The following is a 22,779-nucleotide window of genomic DNA, read 5'->3' on the forward strand; positions in this document are numbered from 1 at the left end:
ACAGGACTTGGACAAACTGCTTCTTTAAGCATTTCTCCGGGAGGCATAAAAGTATATTTATGGTCACCACGGGCAGGTATAGAGGAAGATTGGCAAACATGAAAATCAAGTCCTCTCCTGGGTGCCATCTAGCCGTGCTCGGCTGTGTTAAATCATAGATGGAAAGAACAACAGTCTGGTGGCACAACGGTCCAGTCTGACAAAGCACTGCCTTGGGCCTGCATTTTACATTCTCTCTACAGCCCGTTATTGGAGTCAATGTTTTGTCTTCATACCTGTTTTCAGCTCTGTAATGAACTTCATCTGTCTTATTCTGCACATCAATGACATGTTCCAGTTTAATGTAACCTACAGTTTAGCGTATATTACCCAATGCCAAGATTTAAGGCTGCAGAAGATCCTGTTTCTGCACTTAGCTGATGTGGGATTGATTTCCTTTACGAATATATGAATCACTGGGGTCATTACTGAGCCAGACTCTTTCATTAAATTGAGCTATATCTCCTGCGTCAACCCAGAGCCTTCGGAGAGCCCTCCACTAAGAATATACTGTACCTCCATGGGGTGAAACCACTTTGAAAACAGCAACATGTAAAGTATAGCTTCATTTATCCCACGAATGCAGAACATTGATTCTCTGTGGAGAAAATAGGTGGCAACATACTCTTGGAGCATTTTAATAATTCAGATGTATGTGGAGGGATTGTAAATACACTGATAAGTGGATCTGGTTGTTATTTGAATGAATAATACCAAGAGTGGTAGAAAATTATAAATACGATACACCTGTGTACTCATAAATGCCAGCATACATTAATGCTTTCCCGAACCCCTTTTTAATTGGGAAGCCTATAACGGATCACTGCGAGTCGCTCTCACTAGAATATTCCTCACACACACATATATGGGCAGTATTGACTTTTCAAATAAAAAGACATTAATGTAGATAACGGCCATTTTGAATCCTCATTAGTCACCGGTAATCTAGAAACATGGGCGATATATTAAGAGCGGTGTTCACGGCTAGTCATTAAAGGAGAAATAAAAGACAAAATAAATCCAATCTTGGAACGCCTGTGATTAATCATGTTGGCCACCACTGGCTGCCTGGCTGCTTAACAGTTTTATTGAGTCATTTATGCTGGTTTCCCTGATAATCCATTTATTCTGAATAATGCCTCCCTTCATGCTCAAAGTGCTGTGTTCAGGTGATACCGCTATAAACTGTAACATTTTTTCTTCAGTCCCTTCCCCCCTGACAAACATATATTACAACAATTACATGTAATGGCTGACAGAAGAAAAGCAACAATTGCACATTATTCAGGGAAGCTTTTAATGAAAGTGTTAATTAAGTATATTTTCAATTATTCCTTAAGGGGATCACAAACCAAGATAGTATCATGAATAATTTACTGCAGAGTATCTAATTAGAACTATTTTAATGTAATTTCCACAGCAGAGAATTACTAAACAAGAGGAACAACATATGCAGGAAGGTTCACTGGCGTCCCTGATATAGTACACGGGGCTGTGCATGGTGCCATGTGATGTGAGACAATGGAGCGATAAGCGATGATTAAGATGTTCCAGTGTACAACACAAGGGAGGATTGCATGCAGTTGCTGTGGAGCGTAATCCCTCTGTCCAGACTCCTGAAGTGTCCCAGACAGCTGTGTATCTGCACCTCTGGAGGCTGACAGCAGTACATAATACACACAATACGCCAAGGCCCAGAGTCACCCCACCCGGCACCACTCGACCCCACACCAATGAGAAACCCCTGTTTACTCAGGTTTACACAGGAAAGCACTTCTGACAGAGTTTTAAAAGCAACACTTTCACATCTGATTGAGTGAATCACTGAGGATAGATGGCGCTGACAACCACAGCTAAACACCTTAATAACTTTGGGATAGAGCCGTCCCAAGGTCCCCAGGTTTCACCATAATACAAAAAGAAAATACATACACATGCAAACACATACATAGTTAAAGGGACAGTTCACCCCAAAATCAAAAATACATATTTTTTATATTTGGTGCTATTTATCACCCTAGATTGTTCTGGTGTGAGCTGTCGAGTGTTGGTGATCTCGGCTGTAGAGATGTCTGCCTTATTTCCAATGGAACTTGATGGCACTTTGCTTGTGGTGCTCAAAGAAAATAAATTTGAAAAACTCAATAGCTATGATTGCATGATATCAGTGTCACAGTTCATCTCTGCCTCACTACTCTGCACCTGCCTGCTTCAATCTGCCAATCAGACACACCCCTCTCATCAAGCCAACTCCACTCACCTGTGCTCTCTGCTCTGCTCTGGCTGCATTTAAGCCCCTGCTCCACACTCATTCATTGCCAGATTGTTCTCGATGCTTGCACCAGACTCTCCAGCGTTTCTCTGCCTGAACTCCCGGTTACGACCCTGCTCGCCTCCAACTATCCTGCCTAGACTGATAACTGTTCTTTTAACACCTGAGCTATGTCCCATCCATTCATTAGATATGTACTACATTCTTATCATTCCACTGTACTGTGATAGATGCAGACTGTGCAGATTGTATACAAAAATATCAACATACCTCACATTTTATACTAACAGGAAATGTGTGGAATATGATAATCTCACTGCGACTTTGGGGAGCCATACCCAATTAACCTTATGAAAGAGTCAGTAATGTGTCAAAGTCAAGGAGCACATGCCTCCACCAAGGCTGCACACTCCTTTAAATCAGTTGTTGTAATGATGAAAAAACATTTAAGACAGTTTTAATCTGAGTTTGTACCATGATATGTATTGAAAATATACATAAACAGTTATAAAATACATGGCAAGTAACAAGTGAGTGCAGTGTTCATGAGTATAGGGCAACATTGTTCCAACATACGATATCATAATGTTGAATAATTTAAAGAATTTATGGATCAGCTCTTAAAACTAATCCCATGTTCCAATTAGTGCCAATATTGTTGTAATCTTTTCCCTCGTTCATGAGATATTCTGTGAAATAATAAACAAAAACAGAGCGGAAAACTAATGGGATGAGGGATGAGAATCTCGAGGATTACCCCTTTAAGCATTCCTAATTCAAAAAAAATTCACAGCTGCTACTTTTCCAGCCAAACGTGAGTGGTCCGTTTCCGTTCGCCATTAGTAGATATGCGGTTGTATATTTAGTAATGAGGATTTTGAGTGTTCTCAGCAGCGTCTCAGGAGACTTTCTCACAAGGTCTTGACTAAAAGCCTGAAGCCTATCAAGTGTCCCACACAGCACAAGCCCTAGCACCTGACGACATGGCTCTGCAGGGAGTTTCTGCTGTCACAATAAATCAGGAACAGACAGGATACAGTATAATCATGTGGGTGTCCCGTTTCACCCGGCCTCTGCCGAATGCTTCAGCAGAATCTACGCTGCACGTGGTGGCGTGGTGGTGCATACGTTGCCATACCCGCAGAGCTTGATGGTTGACTTGAGAGGAATAATCCATGGGAGATAACATACAAAGAGCCGTTGATGGTATATGTTGCCATGCTTGTACTGTACACAATGATGTACTATACTGCCAGTAGCCCCCTTTATTTTAAAACCTCCCTTGCTTTGATAGAAGATGGAATAAATGGGATGCCTTTGAGGGAAAATAAGCCTAGAGCGTCTGTTTTATATCTTAACATGTAGCTCATACCTTAGAACTGAGGCGTTAAAGACATTTGACGATGTTTGAAAACAAAGTGTTCCACTCTGTAACCATATGAAGCCTATACTTCAAAACCAAAGTAAATTGAGCTGCCTGAACTATCAGAGCGGGGGCCCGTGCTGTGCTTATATCTGAGCTTCCTTCCCTTCATAAAGATGAATCATAACGTCTAATTCTCACAAATTACCCAAACATTATGTAGTTCTCTCATTTCCAACGCTGTTTAATCTGTGTCTGGAGTATTCGCTGTCACTTCATGTTGCAAACACTCCTTTCACTCTGGCAGTTCATTGTCTTTTGATGGGCCATAAAAGGCTCGGTTTGATGGATGATAACTCGGGGCGTCTCTCTTTGTTGTGGGATGTGACGACTGAGTGCATGTGAGATGTGAGGAGAAGACGCGGTGTGAATGGGAGATGTCATTGATGTCTTGCGCTGACACCGAGGCCTTAAGCATGGGCTTTGATCTCTGTGAATGATTGCAAAGCAAACACAAATAAAAGATTCCAGTGTGTTACAGTTTCCAGTGAGAAAGTTGAACTGTTTTTTGAACATTTTCCAAGAGGTCTCACTGATTGGCATCTCTAGAGTTAGAAATACATCCCCAATTCCAAAAAAAGTTTGGATGCTGTGTAAAACGTAAATAAAAACAGAATGCAATGATTTGCAAATCCTTTTCCACATACAGTGGAGAGAATAAGTATCCAAGACATCAACTTTTTATCCATTACACATAATTTCAATGCAACTATTCACTAGAAATTTAGACCAGATGTTGGTATTAAAGGTTCAGTGTGTAGGATTTAGGTGGATATATGGGCAGAAATGGAATATAATAAAATAAGTATGTTTTCTTTAGTGTAAAATCACCGGAAAATAAGCATCACTGTGTTTTTATTACCTTAGAATAAGCCTTGTATATCTACATAAGGAGCAGGTCCTGGAGTTGACCATGTTGCACCGCTATATTTCCACAGTAGCCCAGAACAGACAAACCAAACACTGGCTCCAGATATAGGGCCATTCATGCTTTTGCATCAGCTACACTAGTTCACAGCCCCTCTGCAACAAGAGCATTGGAAAAATACTGATGTATTTTTAATGTGAAACTGCTTTATTCAGTGTTTCATGGTTTTAATCACTGAGTCTATTTTGATTTGGAGAGGAGGAGACCTCTGCAAATAATTAGGTTCCTGGTAAAAACCTCCTGAACAATGAATGCTGAAGGACTCATAACCAGGAGTTCATGCTTTGCACATAGAAGTTTCAGCTGGTTGCGATCTGTAATTCTCACCACTAGATGTCACTAAGTCACCCCCTAAATCTTACACACTGTTCCCTTAACGCAAAAAAAACAAACACCGTTGATAAAGTGTGACATTTAAATCCATACAAATTATGTACAGTAAACTAGTGGAATGACACAGGAAAAAAGTATCAAATATACTAAATTAAATTTATTAAATACTTAAAGAAATGTTTGTTTGCAATGCCAGCTTCAAGACGCTTCCTACATGAAAGAAATAAATCTCTCACAGTGTTCAGATGGGATTTTGGCCCTCTCTTTAGCACAGACATTCTTAAAAGCCTAAAGAACTTGGGGGCCACACTTGTGAATCTTGAAAAAGAAATTTTACTGTCAAAATTTCAACAATTTGGGGCGTCGGTGGCTTAGTGGTAGAGCAGATGCCCCATGTACAAGGCTGTTGCTGCAGTGGCCCGGGTTCGACTCCAGCCTGTGGCCCTTTGCTGCATGTCACTCCCTCTCTCTCCCCCCCTCACGCTCATCTGTCCTATCGATTAAAGGCTTAAAAATGCCTGAAAAAATATCTTTAAAAAAAAAAAAAATTCAACAATTAGCATCCTATGTTCTCGAAAACTTACTGAATTTTGTTAAAAGAAAAGGTGATGTCACACAGTGTTGAACATGTCCCTTTGCAAGCATCAAGTTCAGAATTGTGTATATTTCAAAAAGCAATGAAGTTTATCAGGTTGAACATTAAATTTATTGCTTTTATACTGTATTCAATTGAATATAGGTCAAAAAGGATTTGCAAATCATTGCATTCTGTTTTTATTCACATTTTACACAGCATCCCAACTTTTTAGGAATCAGGGCTATACCTGCTGATATCAGGCCAGTAATGATTTAGAGGCTGACAAATTGGAAAAGGTGTTTCTAGGAAGGTAATGCATGCTCCGTCTTCTACCTGTATGTAAAACGTGATTTATCAAGAGAGAGGACGGCTCATGTCATTGCCTTCTGATCCAGTCCAATAAATATTGAGAGCTCTATAGGCCCTGGGCTCCCTGCTGACCTCACAACATCTGCTCAGGCACTTACTACTTAATGTATTAGCTGTGAGAACAGGGCAGGTGTTTTTCAGCCGCAGCCAGAGAACATGAAAAACAGATTGTGCCTCCGGTTCATGCAATTGAATTAAAATGAGTCACCACCAGCTTTTCTCATAAAATAACATCACAAATAATATTATGGCATGAAGGACAGGTGGGAATATTTCATGGGTCTGCTTGATGGTGGCAAAAAAGCGAAAAAATATAATTAATTGCAGCTCACATAAGGAATCTATTGTGAGATTCCTGGGATAAATATATATAAATCACCACTATTAAAAACAAAGGCTTACTAAGTTTGCACTATAAATTGCCTCCCAGTATATTGCAGCCATTTGTTGTTGTAGTGCAGCTCACCATGTCCACATGAGGCTCTTTGTGATTTTACTTTGATGTTTACTTAACCAGCTGAGCATAATGTGCTTCATGGCCTTTACATTATAGATTACAAAAGGATTCCTTTAAAGCTCTAATCATGCTGGTAGTTAGGATCATGAGCAAACATTTACCAGCTATAAGCTCAACCTATTAAGAATTAAATATATTTGAAAGCTTACTCATTAGGGGAATCCCCAGGAGGCACTGGGAGCAATTCCTCAAACCGATTACAAAACACGTGATAAATATTGGCTATTATGTGAGATATGCTGATTACCTTCATTAGTACTAAACTGAGGGATAGTTTTTTCCTCCTGGGAACATCATAACCTGTGATCTTTAAACTGTCAGTATAAATGTTTTATGATACAGTAAAAAGGTTGTATAATATTGGCCATATTGCATCATTTACAATTGTAATTTAATTTTAGTTTACCTTTTTTTTTAACACTAGACTATGGGGAAATAGACCGAGTATCATGAGACATCTTTCAAAAAACAATGCACATCTCAGTCAGTCAGTCTTTCTGACTTTTATTTTAGCAGCATCATATACTGCAAAGTAAAGTGGTAAATAAATCCGCTGTCCCTGCTGATCAAGCTTGCACTGTTTCCCATACATCAATTTATTTATGATGGCCGCCATAATATCAACACTGACTGGCACTTATTGATTTTTTTATTGTTTTACTGTTTACAATGGATAAAATCTTAATCCATTGTAGGGCTGCGCACAGCACATTGATTCACTCAGCCCGCTATAACTTTCTCTGTTCATCAGAACACAAATGAGACAAGAGTTAGCTAGCTTGTGCACCTCACAACCCTTCTGTCTCATTCTCCGCTGCTAGGTAACTTTTTGCGAGGAGGAGAGCAGGCGGAAGCTCCATTAGTGGCTGTAGCAACTTGAATTCAACGCCGGGATTTACAGCAGGCTGGTTCTAATCTGTGTAATGGCAGCAACAGAAAGTTTGCTGATCCTGCAGGTAGTGTGTGAGCTCGCTGAATTGGAGTTGCTGTTTGAGCCACTGAAGGCCTGTGTCCTTGGATCGTCTGCCATTTTCTGCTTTCTGGCTTTGTTTTTGTTTTAATTCTTAAAATGGAAAGTACAAGTATATGTGAATCAAATTTTTCCCACCCATACTGTCTACAGTAGTACACTCACAGAAGACCAATTATAACTTAACTTGCAGATGTCTTTTTTGTTTTGGCACATCACATGAGCAGAGTTATAGCAGTTCTGCTTGCGGCACTTTGGTGTTATATATATTGACACCGGAGACCTGCTGCAATACAACGGCCCTTAAACAACCAGATTGGACTGAATACAGTTTGGATTCAGCCTTACTTGTGTCCCAGGACGTGTGTTGGATAACTATGAACAAAGGGGACTTTAGAATCTAACCATGCAGACAGTTATGGTTGGATTTGCTTAGATTCCAATTTTGATATATCTGGCTGTGAGTTTTCTGTGTCCACTTCAGTACAATGAAGTTGAACAGAAGTCTGTTTGGGATGCTCATAGCATTGAATCAAACAAGGTTAAGAGTCTACTGTAATGCTTCTGGCACTGTGAGGCTGTGTTTTAAGCTAAATGCTAACGTCAGCCTGCTCACAATGTCAGGGCCAAGGTGCTGATGGTGACCAAACCTACAGAACGACATTGCCAACTCTAGAGCCATGCTGCTATCGTGGCTAAAAATGAAACAGCAATTTTTTCCCCCAGAGACGGTGATGAAGTAGTTCTAAGACGTTTATACTGTATGTGCTATGGGTAAACTGACACTTTAAATAATGACCAAATGTGACTGTGATTTCCAAACAAAAGACAAAGGTAAACCTTATAACACTTCTAGGATAACTCTGGTGATATTCCACATTTTTTAACTTATTTTCAACAAAGCCCATGAAAAGACCATTTCCTGTGTAGCCACAGCCTGATACAGCATATCCGCCTGTGCCATAGGGCTCCATTGCTCCATTAACAGGCTGACTGAAAGTGAGAGATGGGCGAAGGTATTGTTAGGGTTAGTCTCTATGTGGGATTTACAGACAATAACAAAAATACAGAATATCACCAAGTTATCTTAATGAAATGTCATGCTGTACCTCATCAGATGCCCTTAGAACACACAACAGATTTCAATAAAAGTTGGAGTAGGGTTTGGGAATGGGCCAAGTAACAAGTGATTCGTTTTGGTGCAGATCCAGGAATTTTTGAAAGTAATTGTCAGATAGGGCACCTTTGAACATTTGCACCTACTCATTTACTTCCTCTAGACTACTGCACTTATTACCTCCGCCGATGAGGTTATGTTTTCTGTCTGGTTTGTTGGCTTGTTTGTCTGTTTGTCAGCAGGATTACAAAAAACTACTGGCCCAGTTTTCATGAAACTCGTTGCAAGAGTGTAGCCTGGGCCAAGGAGGGGCCCGTTAGATTTTGGAGCGGATCTTAGTCATGGAGCAGAAAATAATTATTTTTCACTTTTGTTAACATTGCAAGGTAGGGCATTTGGCCTTGGCACAGGTCTGCCCTCTTTGAGTACCCTTCTAGTTTGAATAATAAAATCTGGCACATGTATCCCACTATTGTCTATCACCATGATTTTTTAATGCAGATTTGGATCCTGGTGCAGTACAAAAATCATTTCTCATTAAAATATAAAATAATCTTTCTTTGGAGCCTTTTGAGCAGCATGTGCCCTCAGAGTGCTGTCTAGTCTATGAATGGAGTTTAGAGATCATGAACGTAGCTAAGAACGATCGTGGAGTTTGCACTTGTGTCACCTGTGTGGGAGTAACACAGACTGAAACCACATTTCAGGTCTGCTGTCAGTTGAAAATGAGTAATGTGCTGCAGACCATAGCCTCAGGATAAAGTCATATCTGAAGCAGTATCTGAAGGATATCAAAAACCCATGATACCTCAAATTGACCCCTGTCATTTCCTTCAACAATGTATATACTTTTTTTTTTTTTTTTTACCCTTTTGCGTCTTTTCTCCCATATGAGCTCAGCTTTATGTTATACACAGCGATCTGCAGCCATCTGGTTTTCATTTCCTGTGAGCTTCAAGATGGTAGGAGAGTTTAAAAAAAGGAGCCTCGTTTGAACTGGGGGCTAATGTAGTCAGGATGGAATCTGTCACTCAGTCTATTGCATGTTGATGACTAAGGGCAGTTTCAGCTGTAAGCCGTCCATGATTTATGGACACCGAGTGAACTCTTGTAAGCAAAAGCCAACTTGGAGTTCAGAGCAGCAACTGGGCCCTTTTTTGGCTGCGGCTCACCTGCGTTTTCTTTCCATTCATGCCAAAGTATTTCGCACGGCAATTAGCTCCGTCCTCATTTGGGTCTGCAGTCCCACAGGGTTAGCGAAGCCATTTATCATCCTCAGGGCTTGGAACTCCGCGGCTCGTCTCAGGTAGTTTTTGTAAACAGTCGCTGGCCCTGCTCTTTCCATTTCGCCAAATGAGAGAGAGATACAGTAGTTTTGAGGTTCTGCCATCCATCCATCTGTCGGATGCTTTGCTTTTTCTCTACAGGTGTGAAGGCAAAAGGGAAATGTCATTTCACATGGTTCATTTGTCATATGGTAACTACATAGTTAGAGTGAATAGAGTGATGACAACATGGCCCCTTGCTTTTTTTTGGAGGGTCTGGATTTGGATTGTGGAGTGTGGGCGAGACTAAAAGTACTCTGTACGTGGCTAATGAGGAGTTTGCTGAAAAGAGAAAGGACTAGAGTTATTTTTTTTAGAACATTAATGATATTAAGTCTTTTAGTGAGCAGAATTTATAGAGCTTTTTAATAGCGGACTTGACATTTAGCACATGTTTACACAGATACAGATGTAAGATATGTAACCTCGTTAGGCCCACATTAAAGAACTCTTCATGTTTTATGCTGATCTATGCCTTATATTGAAACTTAACTGTTGGCTCTGCTACAAGTATTTATATAGCTTCCAAATGCCTGTGGGGCGTCATTAAAACACATATTTGAGCAGGCAGAGCCATAAACATATGCTGGATGCATTTTTGTGTTCTTAGCCGAAACATCTTCAGAGGCAGCCAGGAAAATAATTGAACCACAGTATGCGCATTTTTCTATTTTCACATCTGTCCTTGGAGAGTCATTACTCTACAAAGAGCTTGCCAACTGATTCCGAATCCATCATTTGTTGAACCAATATATTGCGGTCTCTGTCACTACTATGTCTTTATCAATCAGAATTAAGGAATTAGATTAAGCTCTTTGGTTTTCTGTTGCTTAAGTGGAGTCACACTGCAGTGCAGGCCCAGGGGTTATGGGGAGTATCAGAGGGGACTAATTGTCAAGGTTATGTCTCAGCAGATGATTGATGTGAGGCCAGGCTGTTTTTGTCAGCCTGTCAGGTGGCTGGAATGTTTAATGTTCTCATTATTGGTTGCTCTGTTGTGTATATTTCTCTGTCAGCGCCGCTGAGCCATCTGAACTGCCAGAGCACTTCAAAGGCCTGCAGGTCATCCGTCTTCCTCCTGACGCCCTGAATGTTCAGCCTCAGCTGAGTGCTGGTGATTTGTTATGACTTGAGAGCCAGCTGACAGACAGGTCTCCTATAAAAAAACATGCACCCATTTCCCTTTTGTCGTGCAGTGAAAGCATCGCTGCTCCTGTAATGGGGAGGGGGGCAACTGTCACAGGAGGCTGGCACCTGACAGTTGTGTCATCTCACTAATTTGCAGACAGGATGACTTGAAGTATTTTGTCTTCCTCTTTGCCTCAGTGTGGATTTTGGTTCTGGTGTCACAGATTCTCACAGGTCACCATCTGTTGTGGAGCGCCACAGGGAACAAAGCTGAAGGGGAAATCACTATATTAAGGCACATTTTCATATTCATCATTAGTCCAGGGGCCGGTATACACCATGTGATGGCAGAGAGCATCATGGGAAGAATGCTGATGGCTGCAAAGCCAGTCATGCAATGAGAAGTGAGAGGTGAGACGCTTAAGACAAGTGGAGGGAAAACAGAATCCAAATCTCAATTCTTTTCCCAGGCCTGTAACAAGATTGATTGTTTTCTGCTGATCTAATTTTGGATCATACAAAAACAGTCCATTTGTCTTAAAGAAAAATGATGTGCCACATGGTGCAGATGGAATTTTTTTTTTTGAAAGCTGAGAGAGATTAAAGAGAAACTCTGCTCCTCAGCCCTAATCACGAGCTGTAGATTACTCTGTCGATTTAACCAGATGGCAGGCTCGATTCTGCAGGCCCTCCTGTATATTAATGAACAGCAGTCTGTTATATTTGACTTAGGTAAGTGAAATGTCCATCACCTGTAATGGTCTGCCAGCTGGCATTATGCATTTTGCACCACTTTGGGTCCACGTGGCATTTTTCATTTGCAACCTTATTGAAGGAACATTTTTGTTCCCTGCTATTTTCCATCATTGTCACTGTTCTGGTAAATATGTTTTTTTTTCTCACCAGGCAGAAAAGTCCCCAAGTTGTGTCCACAGCTAATTTCCTCTCATAGGTCAAGGCAATAATTCTGGCACTAAAACTGTCGCGCTGGGCAAGGCACACAAGTTCGATAGTAACTTGATTAAGTTAGCCTGTCGACATGACTGCAAACACGGCAATACAGTATGTTAACAAACCTAATAATCGGGAGGGTGAGATAAAGTGGAGGGGATGGCTGCACAATTTCTGGCCAGTGGTGTGTCTGGTGCAACGAGCCACTGACCTTAAAGAAGAGCTTATGTGGCTTTGGCTTGTTGTTACTTAAAGTGCAGCATTTTCTTTGTCTTCTTCCTCTGCTGGCTCCACAAAAGAATTGTATTTGTTTATGACTGTATCAGATATTCTCTCTGTGCATTTAAAGGTCCAGTGTGTAGGGTTTAGGGGGATATATTTGCAGAAATGGAATACAATAAGTATGTTTTCCTTAGTGTCTAATCATCTGAAAATAAGAATTATTGTGTTTTCGTTACCTTAGAATGAGTCGTTTATATCTATATATGAAGCGGGTCCTTTTCCATGGAGTCCGCCAAATTGTTCCATAGTAGCCCAGAATGGACAACCAAAACATTGACTCTAGCCCTTCACACTTTTATCGCTTTATTCACTGTATTTATCCTTTTAAATTACCTGTGGATAATTCATCTTCCGGTAAAAATCTCTTGAATGTCTGGATTTTAAGTTATCAGAGACAAAAGTTGAGCACACATTAGCTGGTCCTTTGGTAGCAGCCCTACTTCGATGAACCAAACAGCAACGGAGAAACCCTGAGTTGTGTGTGAAACTGCTTTATTCACTGTTTTTACCAGTTTAAATCACTGGGTGAGTTTGTTTTGGAGAGGAGACAACTGTGGATAATTGGGCTCCCACTAAAACCCTCCTGAATGTTTGGGTCAGGAAAAAGGTTAGCACACATTAGCAGGTGCTAAGATAGCGGCCTGTTTCCGACTAGCTGAACAGCATCTGGATAAACACTGTTTAGGGATGTTAAACTGATTCATTCCGTGTTCTTACTGGTTTTAATCACCTAGTCTGATTGTTTTGGAGGAAAGAGACCATTGCGAATAATTTGGCTCTGGTAAAAACCTCCTGGACATCTGGATGAGGAAAAGGTGAACACACATAAGCGGGTGCTAATTGCCAATGAGCCAAACAGCAGCGGAGAAATCATTAGGTTTGCGTGAAACTGCTTTATTCAGTGTTTTTACCCATTTAAATCACTAGGTGAGTTTGTTTTGGAGAGGAAGAGACCTCTGCAGATAATTCGGCTCTGGTAAAAACCTCCTGGACATCTCAATGAGGAAAAGGTGAGCACACGCTAGACGGTGCTGGACTAGTGGGCCATCTGCAATAAGCTGAGCAGTGTCGGAGAAACACTGATTTGTAACGTAAAACTGCTTTATGCAGTGTTTTCACTGGTTTTAATTACCTGGTCTGTTTGTTTTGGAGAGGAAGAGATCTGTGGATAATGCGGCTCCCTGTAAAAACCTTTTGGATCTTAAGTTAACAGAGGAGGAATTTTAACTGGGATGAGTTTCAGCTGGTTGCAATCTGCAGTCCTCACCGTTAGATGCCACTTAATCCCCCTAAATCTTACACACTGTTCCTGTAAGAGCCGTTTTCTAAAGAAACTGATTATCTTTGTCTCAGGATGTCAGCCTGACGGGACTGCAGAAAACTTAAAGAGGCAATGAACACATGTTTGCCAGCCCGAGCATCCAGAAACTCCCTCCATGAATATGCCAAGCCTAATTTTAAACCAACAGCGGGGGAACTTTGGCTCCGTTTCCCAACCAGAGAGCACGAACAGCATGGAAGCACAATGCCAGTGTGTCATACATTTAAACACTGTTAAATTAAAGGCTGTTTACTGTTCTCAGAGGCCATTCATCTTACTCAACGTTAGCCTGCTTCTTGCAAATTTGTCAGTAAGAGCTTCCACATGCCAAGACTAGGACAGGGGAAAAAAAGCTGGGGTTATCAGAGGAGGGTTTTCATAGCGTGTCTCTTCAGTCAGCCTGTAGGTAATTAGCCACCTCCACACAATAAGGCCATAAGTCATTAATCACCCGGACCCGAGCAGGAGTCGACTCACTGTGAGCAAGACGTTTGGAGACAAAAAGTTTTCCGCCTATGACAGACTTCAAAATGGCCCCTGTCAGTGGTGTGTAAATTATAGGGCATGTTGAGTGCTGAAAGACAAGGGCCCACTGTTTAACTCACTGTTGCTCTTTCCTTTGCTTTGTGTGTTGACAGATTCTCTTCGAGGGAAAATTCCCCTTTTCTCCATTTCCCATCGGCCAGCTTGTAACTCAAAAAGACACGCTTTATTGTGAGTACACAGAATACACACACACACACACACACACACACAAGTCAACCACATTAGGATAATCTCAGTGAACCACTTCCTTCATTTTATGATGCCTCAGTAGAAGAAGACAAGCTCCAAAGGTCAACGGCTCAGTAAAATCCAGCTTTAACTCTGTATTCCTATCGTTTACTTTGCTTGTCAGAGGGAGGAAATGATGGAGTGATGATAAATATGGGGCTTGTTTGGAGAAGCAAAAGCCTCTCTCCTGCAAACATAAACCACCATGTTTTCTTGGGATGATGGAAGACACACTTCTCAGCTGATTGAACGTGCAAAAAGTCGTCGTTTTTTTTCCCTCTTGCTTCTGTAAACAGAGATCCGCCTGCCTTTCCAGAGTACATAAGCACTGAGGGAGATTTATTCAAAGCAGCAAAAGTTTATGTAACAACGGGGAAATCCCTTGATTGGATCATTAATACTGCTGACAAAAGGGTGTTAAATTCATTATCCGGCCACAACATGTGTAATAAGTGTTTGAAAGCTGCTTGATGTATGTATTTGATGCATGAACCGGTCTCTGAAAAAGTCCAATTTCCGCACGTGGCTGTGGGCATTGTGAGGAGGAACATCAGCTCAGCGTGGCAGTGATGATATCCACCACCTTCAAGCATAACAGACAGTGTAACACATGGCGTGCAGCTGCGAGAAAGTGACCATTTTTAACATGAATGTGTCTGCCTGAGCTGATCTGTTCCCCCTCAGGTGAAAGGCCATGAGTCTTACTCATGCTGCACTTCAAAGTGGAACAGGTGGGGGCGTCACCGTGATTCAACATGGAGTCACAAAGCCGTCCACTGTCTCATGTCCTGACAGTACTTTACGTTCAAACATGTGGGAAAGACATCCTCTGTTACTACGTAAAGATTGATAGACTTTAACATGGTAGGATAGATATATGTCAAGCGCGGTTAATGTAATAAACAGACGTACCAATTACCTCTGTCCATATGATGCAGCAGCTGCCCCCGATGACCTCAAGACCTCTGTAATTAAATTATTTTTTTCTAAACTCAAGCTCTTAACAGAAAATATATGTTAAAAATCCTACAAAACTCAACTTGCACGTAAACTAAAACTTCTTGTGCTGTAGATTAGTTTCTCCTTTTTAAAACTTAAAAAAAAAAAACATTACACAGTCTACTGCACAGTATTACTGCTGAGTTTTCTTTGGATAGCATTTACCACCGCAGCACATCTACAATTTGTTAATTATAAGAGTGTGCTGTGTGAGTTGACAACATCTTTAAGGATGTTTTTATCTTAAAAACTAAATTGAAAGCTAATAACAGTAGATTATAATAAAAGTTCTTATGCATATATGCATCTTACTGCTGCAATAATAGCAACACATCTTAACTTTACAGACATTTTACTTTAAACCACCCTGTGTAGCATTTATAAGAAGTTTATAAACATGTTACAAATGGTGTATAACACATCATATTGCAGGTAAGGACACATATTCCAGTGTGTATGAATGTACAGTGTTTGCCAAGAATTATAATTTCTCAATTTATTTTCATTTGTTGTCTGTTTATACATCAACCCCCATGTACTGTAGGCTTATGTAGAGCTGCAACAATTAATTAGTTTTCGACTGTTAAATTAATTGCCAGCTAATTTGATAACTGGTTTAAGTAATTTTTTGAGACAAAAAAAGTTCAAGTTCTCTCATTCCAGCTTCTCAAATGTGAATATTATCTGGTTTCTTTACTCCTCTGTGACAGTAAACTGAATATCTTTGGGCCATGGACAAAACAAGACCAAACAACTAATTGATTAATAAAGAAAATAATCAACAAATTAATCGACAATGAAAATAAATGTTAGTTGCAGCCCTAATATTGTTTACCACAGCAGTGTATTTGCACTTGACAACATCTTTAAGACCGTTTTCTTATCCTTTGGTTAAATTCAAATTACTGACAGCAGATTTTAACATACGTACTTATACCGACATTGAACTGGGGAAAAATGGTTTCCAGTACTATGCACCTTAATGCTGGAATGACGGCAACAAATCTTAACTTAAGAAAACTTTACTTTAACCCCCCATAGGCAGCATTCATAAGCAGTCAATAAACATTAAATAAATGTTTTATAATACACAATAAAGTTATATGCAGATGTAACACATTTTCCAGTGTGTAATCATGTAAAGGTTTTCTATGAGGACATATTTCCCTATACTGTCATTCACTGTCTGTTTATACATCAGCCTCCACTTACTGTATGGCTAGACAATTACATTAATAAACTTTAATATCTGCTTACAGCTACATTATTGATTTGTTTCTTCTGATTTGGTGACTGTATTGACTGATAGTATAATGTCTCCTCCTTTCAAATTAGGATGTGGCAGGGTCGCCGCAAATTCTTGCAATTATTTTAGACCTACTGGTAATCTCATTATGTACAAATCCTAATGTTAAAGATGTCCTATTAGGCCAACAAGAACACAAATTATTTTTGTGCACAGATGATGTCTTGTTGGTTTCCAGCAGCCCCCAAGCAGCAGCAGAAAAGTTTAGTTGTTGATACTTTTTCAGAGATTTCTGGATATAGAATGAATCAGACTAAATCAGAGGTCATTCCCTTATCGAAAATCTATCTCCAAGCAATTAGAAATAAATGATAACTACATTATAGAAAGTTATAAACACTTCTTAAAAGTTTTTTGGGGTTTTGGGCTTTACTGACATTTATTTAGTTTACATAGTTTAAATTTCTCTCTTTTGTGTGTAATAGCTATTTTACAAGATTGTCTTATGTCACTTTGGTGTTTGTAGTTTGTTCTCAGGTCTCTGTTGGGAAAGATTTTTAGTTGGACTTCCTGTAAAAAAAAAAAAGAAACAAATTATATTAATTTTAAAATCAGTGACTTGAAAATTTACTCTTAATAAATTAAAAAAAAACAGAATTAGAGGACAACTTAATGCTATAAAATCCAAGAACTGCTAATTAAATGTTAATTTCTGAGCAAATTAGTCCACATGTCACAAGCACAGATCCTCTGCTGTTGTGCACAGACTCTATGTCGTCCGTAAATTAAAAATAATCCAGCAAGTGATGCTATATAATCAAATCTGCTGAATAATTTATTGCCTGGTTTATCTGTTCATACATGAGAAGGATGTGTGAGTCCACACTGCAGTGTCACACATCAATAAAATGTTAAGAAGTTAATGTACAAAGATCTCAATTCCATTTGTCCACATCACGTTGATGTGCTGCTGTAAATGAAAAAAGATGCGTCACATATGATCTACGCTGGCTTCATGGCTGACTGGTTGCAGTGCTGAATTGTGGGTTAGGGGCTTTATTACCATCTAGCACCGAGCTATGTTTAGGACTCATCTGCATGAAGGATGGGTGCGTTTGATGAATGTGACATCTGACCGTTAATGATGGTGATTTTATTGCTGGAGAACAGCCTGATTTACTGAGGATGGATAATAACACTGTTGGCTTGATTTAGTTGATTTGTTTTAAAGGGGCTGATTAAATAGTAAGGCCCCGCTTTATTTCATGCTCTCTGCTTCATGGCTTCATTACAGCGATCACAAAAGCTGTGGAAACGTCCCACATCTGGTGTCATCATAAATCTTTGTTCAGCCAGCTCCTCACTGATATCAGTGGCTCGTTTGTCTTCGTTAATGAAACGATAATCCACGACCTCGTGATTGAGACGATTCAGCATGTTTTGATGAGCCTCAGGGATAATGCATCTGAACATACACACACACACACACACACACACACACACACACACACACACACTCACACACACTGTACATACTGTAGCTATGGCACCAGGGCCTGTAAGACGTTTCAGCTTCTTGTCACTGTAAAGTTAATAAAACAAAAATATGCACCCCTACAAAAGCCTCACTATTATCTTGTATTAAATATAAAAACATACAACAGTTTTTGCAGTTTTATAATGAGTTCTTTATCTGTACACCCCTTTGTTTTTCAGCCTCGTGGTAACACCAAACCACAAAAGACAAAACTAGGGTTATGAATAATAGTAAATGAGTTAGATTTTGCCATGACTGTCCTCAATAAATTTAAATATATATAACCTTTATATGCATTTGTGTGTGCTACAGCCTCACAAACAAAATATGGACCAATTAAATAAATTATTATTTAATTTAAAAACCAAGAGAAACCCCTCACAAGCCTACAATCTCATTGCACAGCCAAACTAATTCCCCAAAGTAAAAGAAAGAAAAACTACATAAAAATAAGTGGATGGTTTGACTTATCTGAAAGCTCAGTCTGTGTGTTATAGTACATGTATTTTTTTTTAAATCTTCCTGTCTAAAATTAAAAAATAGACCTCTGTGAACAGTGTCAGAGCTATCTGGAGTTTTAAAAATGCCATCCAGGTAGAAACGGGCTTCATGAAACGTTGTGCTGCACACAAAATAAATCAATGACAATTCTGAGGAAGCTGCTCTGATTGATTTTCCACGTCCATCATCCTGTCAAATCACTCAGCACCGGTGGCCCTCTAACCCGTCTGAGGGAGGCAGAATTAAAATAACTTTTGCAAGACTTGATTCATCATGAAGAGAAAAATCCATACAAAGGTCCCACTTAAATGTGCACAAAAATAGGCTTGATGCACATCAGGTAAACACAACTCAGTACTCCCTCCTGTGTAAAATAATGCACATTGAGTCTTTAAAGTTATATTATTTTTTATTTTAGTCAGCTTGAAGCTATCGCAAATAAATACACTGATCCCCACATGGATCCAGTCCCTGCATGAAGTACAATATAAAAGTCATTGGGCCTAAATCTCCTTTATAAATGTATAACTCTTTGTCTCTACTGGTATCCTAAGGCCGAGGCTGTGGTCAGTCTCTGTCCATACAAGGCGTATGGGGAGTAATATGCCCCTGTGGCCGCGGGTACGGGCACCGGGGCCCCGGGTGTTGGCAGCGGGCTCTTTGAATAGGGGTGATAGCGGCTGCTCAGTCCGAGAGGGTGATGTGGGCCCCTGAGGGCCAGCGTGCTGGGGCTGCCAGGGCTGCCGTTAGGAGGCATATGCATGTGACACGCCATAGCAGCGGCGGCAGCGGCGTTGGCGAGAGAAGACGACCCCGGGTACCCAGATATCAACTTCTCCGTGCCGGCAAAGGCCGTGTGAGTCCGCAAGTGGCTGAGCAGCTCCTCGGAGGAGGAAAAGCGCTTATCACAAGGTCCGTTAGCAGACACCCAATTGCACACGTGCGGCAGGGGGTCATTGGGCAGCATAAACCCGTATGGATATAAGGGATGTCCGCTGAAAGACGGGGCCGAGGTGTGCACGCCGTGTAACGGGTGCGTCGGGTACATGAGCGGGTATCCAGACTTGAGCGCGGTGGCGGCCGCAGCAGCAGCCGCCGCAGAGTCATGTGCGCAATTGGCGCTGGATGCACCGGACAAATGGCTTGTGCAGTGGTAGCTCAGGCAGTAGGGGTCCCGGCACAGACTGGCAGACATTAGAGACGGCGGGGATGCTCCTGCTAAGGGACTCGTTCCTGCTTTACTGCATCCCAGCGAGCTGGCAGCAGCAAACTGTGCACTTAACAGCTGGCTGCTGGATTTGGTGGGGTCAAGGGTCATTCCATGAGGGAGGAACGGCTGCGGGTAACCTGCATAGGCACCCGCTAAACTTCCAGGATAGGAAATACCAGCAGGAGGCATGGGGAAAACTGTATGACCGGGCTTATAGGGGGATACGGGGGCCACCAGTCCAGAGCCGAGGACGGAGGAAGACGATGAGGTTACAGATGGCGAGTCTGATGTAAGAGTCTTGGATCCAGATGTGTTCTCCTGGTGTTGGCTGCCATCAGAGGTAATTCCACTTATCCTATGGCTGCCGTTACTTTCAGTCGTACTGCTTTTATTGCTATCAGACTCCTTCTTTTCCTCCTTGTCCCCCGCCTTGCCTTCAGCCGGCAGTGGAGAGACTGATGTGCAGGAGCTGGGGCTGCCTGTCCTGGGGGTGAACGGCTGGCAGGTGGCGCTAGGCACTCGGAAACTGGTTTTATCTCCACTGAGGCTGCTGCTCGAGTCCTTCTTCTCCGACGATTTGGAGTAAGGTTTGAAGCTGGATTTGTCGTCGGCTCCGATGTCGCTCATTTTCAGCGGACCGGATTTGGTCTCTTTGTCACTAGATCCATTTGAGGTCACAGAGGACAGTTTGGAGGAGGACGGCGGATCCGGTTTGCCTATCTGAGAGCACGTCTGGGCCAAAAGAGCGAGTGGACTTTTCTTGGCATCCAGCTGTAAAAATAAGACAAAACACAGTTAATAAAATACAAAAACACACTTGTACATATTATATTGTGTGGTAAATACGCACACATGAGCGTTCCGCGTAGTTTACGCATTGCGCATGAACTTGTCTCGGGATGAAACTCAAAACAACTAAGAGGCATTGAAAGAGGGAGCGTACACACAGAGCTGATTCACATGAGATAGAAGATAAGCCCGAACAACGGAGAAAATGACATTACAAACACGGGCATCAATTTGCAACAACAAGGTCATTAATTTTCATAACGAGTCCAAATTCGACACCTCCGCTGAAAACCGAAAATGGAAGAAATTAACTCGGATAGCAGGTCTAAAAATCACATTTGTGCAGTATTAGGAGAGGCTTTTCCTTAAATACAGTCATGTTTGTCGACAGTTATTCACCAAATTTGTCCCGAAAAAATCGGTTTGGGAGCTTTGGGCGTGATTTCACATTGAAATAGTTTCATATGTAGCGAATTGATTCCCGTGTGCGCAAACATTTTCCCATAAACCTCGGTAGCGCTTACCTCGATGGGACTGATAGGAGTAGACGGCAAAGGCTGAAGATACTCCGGGTGTAAAATGTGTCCTGCCCGAGCGGTGAGCATTTTCAAAACCTTTATGGGAAGACGACTGGCTTGGCGAGAAGGGTCTGCAGGAGAGACGGAGTTGTGGACGGCTGGCCGGCTGATCTTCACTGCGCCCTTCTCCCCCGAGGAGCCGCTCTCCCACGCTGGATTCGTGCTATTTCTCAGGACAGAGACCGTGGGCGATGTGATCATGACCCAATTCTCGTGGAAATGGTTGAGAAATACATGTGTAGGGTAAATAAAGCCAAACGTCAAGACGGTTAAAGCCTTTGGCGGAGATAAAAATGTTAAATCCTTAAAAGAGACGCGCAGTGCGAGAGCATGAATCCGTGCGTATCACAGCCGCGTTGCTTCATCCCCGGCGTCGCTCTGACAGTGTGGCTGCGGGTCCGAGAGCTGACTCGGTTTACGTGGGTAGTGGGCAGGAGAGATCACTCCGCCTCCTCCTCCTCAAGCAGCTTGTGAATTAGTCCGCAGATCACAGCCTGTGCCGCCTCCCAATCAAAAAGACATCCCGAGGTGATCGGAGGCTCGAGTGAATGTGACGTTTCCCTCTCACGCGGGTGTGTATATCACATTTCACCCACTCCGAGCGCTTTTTAATTTTGAGTTTTTATATGCGTCTTTGCGTAACTTGGGTGCATGCGCCGCCCCTGCACCCTGTGTGGTTTTGGGGAAGGTGGACCAAGGGGATAATGATGACCCAAACCTCTTTATATCAAGTGATACGTATTAATTAACACAATTTATTCCAGACAGCAGAGTCCGAAAATGCTTTTATTGTAAGAAGTAGGCGAACGAGACCTCTAGCCAAATATTGCACGTTTACACATCCTTTTCCACCCTTAAGGGAGTCTTTTGGAGCTAATTTTCTTTGCATACGTGAAATACATTTAGGAAACACGAGTTCAAGCCGTCTGATTGTCTTTTATTGCAAAATTCTTGCACAGAGCAGGCAGCCTTTGCACCACAGTGACTCATTAATGAATAACTTTTGACTCCTAAAGAGAAAAATAACCAAGAGAAGGCCTCTCTGGTCAGATATTCCCTCCAGCATGCACAGATATACATCGGCATGTTTCACATTTTTTGCAACTTTCTCCTCTCAATCACGCAGCCTGTCATCTGTCAGTTCCCTGTCCTGCACGCCAGTTATCTGTCAGCTGTCTGCAGTTTTTTGTGTGTGTGTGCCTCCTCTCAGTCATATTCAGGTCAACTACTGTAAAGTGAATCCATGAGAAGCGGAGTGAAGAAGTGATGTGTCTCTCCCTCACTCCTCCATCATAATTTAGGCCTGTTAGTCTGTCTGCCCTGGTAAAACTCAAAACTGCGATTTGTTTAATTGGAGATAAGCTCTGAGGCATTTTTACAGAGCCCCAGTTCTGTTGCAGACATCTATTTAATAGCATGTAATTTTTCAAGTCTCTTTCTGTGTTGGAAATTAAAAATATTCCTCCACATCTCCGCCACATTCAAGCCAAAAATTCTTTCTTTATATTCCAAGAGCGCTTAAAAAAACTCCTTTTGTGGCCGCCATTAATCATTTAAAGCTTCCACATTTCTTCCCATCGAAATAGACCCACT

At 41.5% G+C, this 22,779-nt stretch overlaps 1 protein-coding gene and 1 long non-coding RNA gene across 2 annotated transcripts in view; one reads left to right on the top strand and one right to left on the bottom strand.

Annotated features, from left to right (window-relative positions):
• Window positions 1-22,779, top strand: part of LOC117247160 (uncharacterized) — a 91,945-nt gene that overhangs the window by 32,286 nt on the left and 36,880 nt on the right. The window contains exon 4 of the long non-coding RNA XR_004500800.2: window positions 14,191-14,266. This is a non-coding gene — a long non-coding RNA (uncharacterized LOC117247160). The remainder of the gene's footprint in view (window positions 1-14,190; window positions 14,267-22,779) is intronic.
• On the bottom strand, window positions 19,001-21,527 carry LOC117247156 (zinc finger protein 503-like). Its single transcript, XM_033611453.2, has 2 exons — window positions 21,133-21,527; window positions 19,001-20,590 (listed from the first exon to the last, which is right to left on the bottom strand). Exons 1-2 carry the CDS (start codon window positions 21,385-21,387, stop codon window positions 19,148-19,150), a joined length of 1,698 nt encoding a protein of 565 aa, XP_033467344.1. The 5' UTR covers window positions 21,388-21,527; the 3' UTR covers window positions 19,001-19,147.

This window comes from Epinephelus lanceolatus, chromosome 21 (genome assembly GCF_041903045.1).
Source record: "Epinephelus lanceolatus isolate andai-2023 chromosome 21, ASM4190304v1, whole genome shotgun sequence".
Lineage (NCBI taxonomy): Eukaryota > Metazoa > Chordata > Actinopteri > Perciformes > Serranidae > Epinephelus > Epinephelus lanceolatus.